This window comes from Larimichthys crocea, chromosome VII (assembly GCF_000972845.2).
Source record: "Larimichthys crocea isolate SSNF chromosome VII, L_crocea_2.0, whole genome shotgun sequence".
Lineage (NCBI taxonomy): Eukaryota > Metazoa > Chordata > Actinopteri > Sciaenidae > Larimichthys > Larimichthys crocea.
In genome coordinates this window covers 29,311,382-29,315,507 of record NC_040017.1, presented here as the reverse complement: position 1 = coordinate 29,315,507, position 4,126 = coordinate 29,311,382, and the positions used below count along the sequence as shown (strand labels likewise).

At 39.3% G+C, this 4,126-nt stretch overlaps 1 protein-coding gene across 1 annotated transcript; it reads left to right on the top strand.

Moving 5' to 3' along the window:
• Positions 1-2,030: 2,030 nt before the first annotated feature.
• Positions 2,031-2,996, top strand: LOC104936731 (olfactory receptor 2G6-like). The gene has a single exon (XM_019277146.2). It carries the CDS (start codon positions 2,031-2,033, stop codon positions 2,994-2,996), a length of 966 nt encoding a protein of 321 aa, XP_019132691.1.
• The last annotated feature ends 1,130 nt before the right edge of the window (positions 2,997-4,126 follow it).

Sequence of the window (4,126 nt, the reverse complement as noted above, 5' to 3'; positions counted from 1 at the left end):
CTTCTGTTCATGCAGATAACCACAATGAGGAAAAGATTAGTAACAACAATACAAATGTATAAAGACATAGTAATTATAAAATATAAATATTTTATAACCCCAATGTCAAAGTAAGCACTGAGTGTGAAATATAAAACCTGTGTAGAGTTTATCATGATCCTCATAAAACAATCAGAACACAAGTTCAAACAGTTTTTCTTATAAATTCATGAAAGTTGAAACATTATATAAATATCTTAAAACCCCAGTGTGAAGCACATGTTTGGAACTGTTGGTCTCTGTAAATAATATTATAAAGAGTACGGTCTGACCTGCTCTGTTTGTACTGTATATAACTCAGGGAAGACATGTTGTGAATCCACCAGCTGCCTCCCTCCTAACTGTTCTCAAACAGCTTCTGCTGCTTTTATCATTTTCATGTTTGGACACCCACAGGCTGAGCTCATTACCAAAGGACCTGCTTTCTAATTGATGACGGAAAAAACCTTCAACCTTTCATTTTACCGAGCTCGCACCAACGACTAAAACGTCCGACTTTCACCTTTTGTCCGTCAGCGTCCTCTTCACTCTCTTCTCCTCTGCCATTATGTCCAAAGAAGCTGCTGAACTCGGTTACATTGCCTGCTCATCCAGGTCCGGCTCTGGCACAACACTGGCTTGACTGCCTGTCAGCATTCCCCACACCCTGGGCCTGAAAGCCTCGCATACATACCACATATAAACACTAAACCCAATGAATTCAATACATAGAAACACAAACTGAATTTGTGGCTAATGTAAAGATACCTCAGGAACCAACATGTTGACAGGCTGAAATAACATTTGACCTGAGGAACTAGAGTGATCTAACTTTACTCAGCATCAGCAAACGTCTTAACTTTTTTAATGTCATATCAGAACCAGGTCAGATGTTTACTGTTCAAAGACATGTCTTCGTAAGAGACAGACATATGTAGTCATAGTAGTGTATCCAGATGTTTCGATAATTTCACTTAAGCTGTGGGCAGTTCAATGTCTTTGGAGTGTTGCATTGTGGGGTGTACCCCTTAAACCCCACTGGAATCTCCTTGACCATCCATTGAGGTTCTTCTTTGACCACTTAACAGCAACAGCCGTAACAAGGTCCACTAAGCCCTGTCAGACCACAAAGGAGCACATCATAGACCCATGTAGAACCTTTACATGTTGTCATGACCCTTGGATCCTTCTCATCCACTAGCAACACCTCCCTGAACCCTTGAACCACTAGAACCCCATAAAGTACTCATGTCACGGATCCTTGCAGCAGAACCTCTTCAAAAATCTCGACAGGAAACCTTTTTAAGGACCTTCTTGGAGGACTACTTGTGCCTTATCAAGGCAGGGTACCACTCCGCCATTGTAGTGATTCAGTGGTTGAAACTCTTGCATCATGGCAAACACATCTTTAATTTGACTGTGGGTCTGCATTTACTTCTGGTTCTGTGGTTTGTTCCAACAGTCCAAAGACACACAGGTGTCAGACTGAATCTTTACCTCCCTCTTCTGAGGACTCTTCTATAGAGTCCACCATGGTTCTACAGTCGCCTAGTGCTAGATGCAACTAAAAGGCTCTGGCCAAAGAAGTTATTTCCTGATAAATTCATTATCCTGATTTTAGTAAGAAATGGTTCAAAGATTCAATAATTACATCATCTGTTTCTCCACTATTAATATTTTCCTTCACTTCTGTTTTACTGAACACATCTTCAGTCTGCCATTTGTTCTCCGATCATCACCAGTGATTGGTTTGATGATGATGTCAGTCTGCTGCTGTGGGCGTCTGACCTTCTTGAAAAGTTTAAAAGAAGCAGAGTCACAGTTCATTCACACACTGTCACAAAGTGTGTTTGTAGTTTCTCGTACAACATTACGTTGACGTTAAACCAATGGTAAGTTTGGGATGTTAGTGTTAAAAATGATTCCTGACTAATTTGTTTTGATGCTTTAGCTCGACTCTGTAACAAAATGTGACATCAGTATCATACTCAGTTTGTCTGTAAACCGACAGGATGATCACGATAAACTCCACTCAGGTTTCATATTTCACACTTGGTGCCTACTTTGACACTGAGTTGTTTAAATATTTATTGTTTGTGATTATTGTAATTTTTTATATTTTAATTCTGTGTGCCAATGTTTTCCTCATTGTGGTTATCTGCATGAACAGAAGTTTACATGAACCTATGTACATCTTTCTGTGCAGCCTGTTTATGAATGAACTGTATGGTAGTACAGGGTTGTTTCCATTCCTTCTGATTCAGATTCTCTCTGACATTCACACTGTTTCTGCTTCATTTTGTTTCCTGCAGATTTTCTGTATTTATTCTTATGGAAGTGTCGAGTTTACTAACCTAGCTGTCATGTCTTATGACAGATATCTTTCTATCTGTTGCCCTCTACAGTATAACGTACACATGACATCTAACAAGGTTGCCATGCTTATTGCTGTCATATGGTTACCTCCTTTCTGTGCTGTTTTTGTCACAACATCCTTGACTGCCTCTTTACAGCTGTGTGGGAACATCATTAATAAAGTGTACTGTGACAATTACTCTATCATCAAACTGGCCTGCTCTGACACCAGAATAAATAATGTCTATGAACTTATTGCTGCTTCTCTCACAGTCTGTGTTCCAGTATCTGTAATCTTCTACACGTATATAAAGATCCTTAAAGTCTGTTTCTCTGGTTCTAAACAGACCAGACAGAAAGCTGTCAGTACCTGCACACCTCACCTCGCTTCTCTGCTCAACTTCTCTTTTGGGGTTTCCTTTGAAGTATTACAGAATAGGTTTAACATGACCAGTGTACCCAATATGTTGCGTATATTCTTATCATTATACTTTCTGACATCCCCACCACTCTTTAACCCTGTAATGTACGGCCTGAACATGTCCAAAATACGTAACATGTGTAAAAGTCTGATTTTAAGTTCTGTTGAAAAGTCAGCCAACATCTTTGTTCAGCTTGAGTAACTTTTGGCTTACTCATGTCAGAAATGTATCATGCAAGTTTTGTAAAATCAGACCATAAAAGCAAAGTCATAAATTAAAGTAATAAAGTTACCTGACCTTGAAACGTTGTTTCTGAGATTTTTTAACGTCATGTAGGTATTTATTGCACAATTTGATAGTTTACATACTATACATATATAAACTATGAGGCCCTGAAGAACATTACAGATTTGCCTCAGGATTTTTTTTACTGTATCTGTACAATATATGATCATTTACAATCCTTAGAGCCTGAATTCAAATATAGTAAAGCAATGTTTCAATGGGTGTCCTCTTTACAGAGTAGAACAATGATAATATTAGGTAGCTAAAGTGCAACAATGATATTAAATAGTACTAGTCATGTCATTAAAGCTCAGTGAAACAATATGTACGTATATTATCATCCCTTTTGTCACTATTATGTGTTGTAATGTCAATGTCATCAACACAATACATGATCTACTAACACTATTGGGCCTGATTATTAGACAATCTGAGCATTAAACCCATCTCACAGTGCTGTAGCATGATAAACTGCACTCGTTCAGACAAACTGAATGTGCCAACGCGTCACTGATTCATTGAGGGGCCATCCATCTCACTCAATAACACTTGCTGCCTACAGGAACCTCTAGCTGGGGATCCTGGCACCAGGGTGCTAGCACCCACAACTATCCAGTAACCACAGCAAATGGTTTTGAGTTGGGGCATTTGGCAGTAGTGGCACCACTCCCCACAACTCATGTCAGCTGGAGTCTTTGGCACTGGGATTCATGCTTACCTCTTTTGTTTTGTGAATAAATAACTGCACCTTGATGGTCTGAGCTAGAGAATTTTGTAGTGTAAAGGTCCAATATGTCAGAATCAAGAGACAGTCTTTACAGAATGTGATAGAAATGAAACAAACAATGTATGTAAAACTGGCTAACCACCTGGTATCCTGGGACCTCTTCAGTCCACCACTACCGTCTACCTCCATGACACAGAGATCCAAGGTGTGAGAGAATTTTGGGGAGGAAGTTGAGCTGGATTTACAGTTGGCCTCAAAAAGAGTCTAGGAAAGCATCACATGACTAAGCAATGGTAGGTAGGACTTTGCTCAAGGCAAA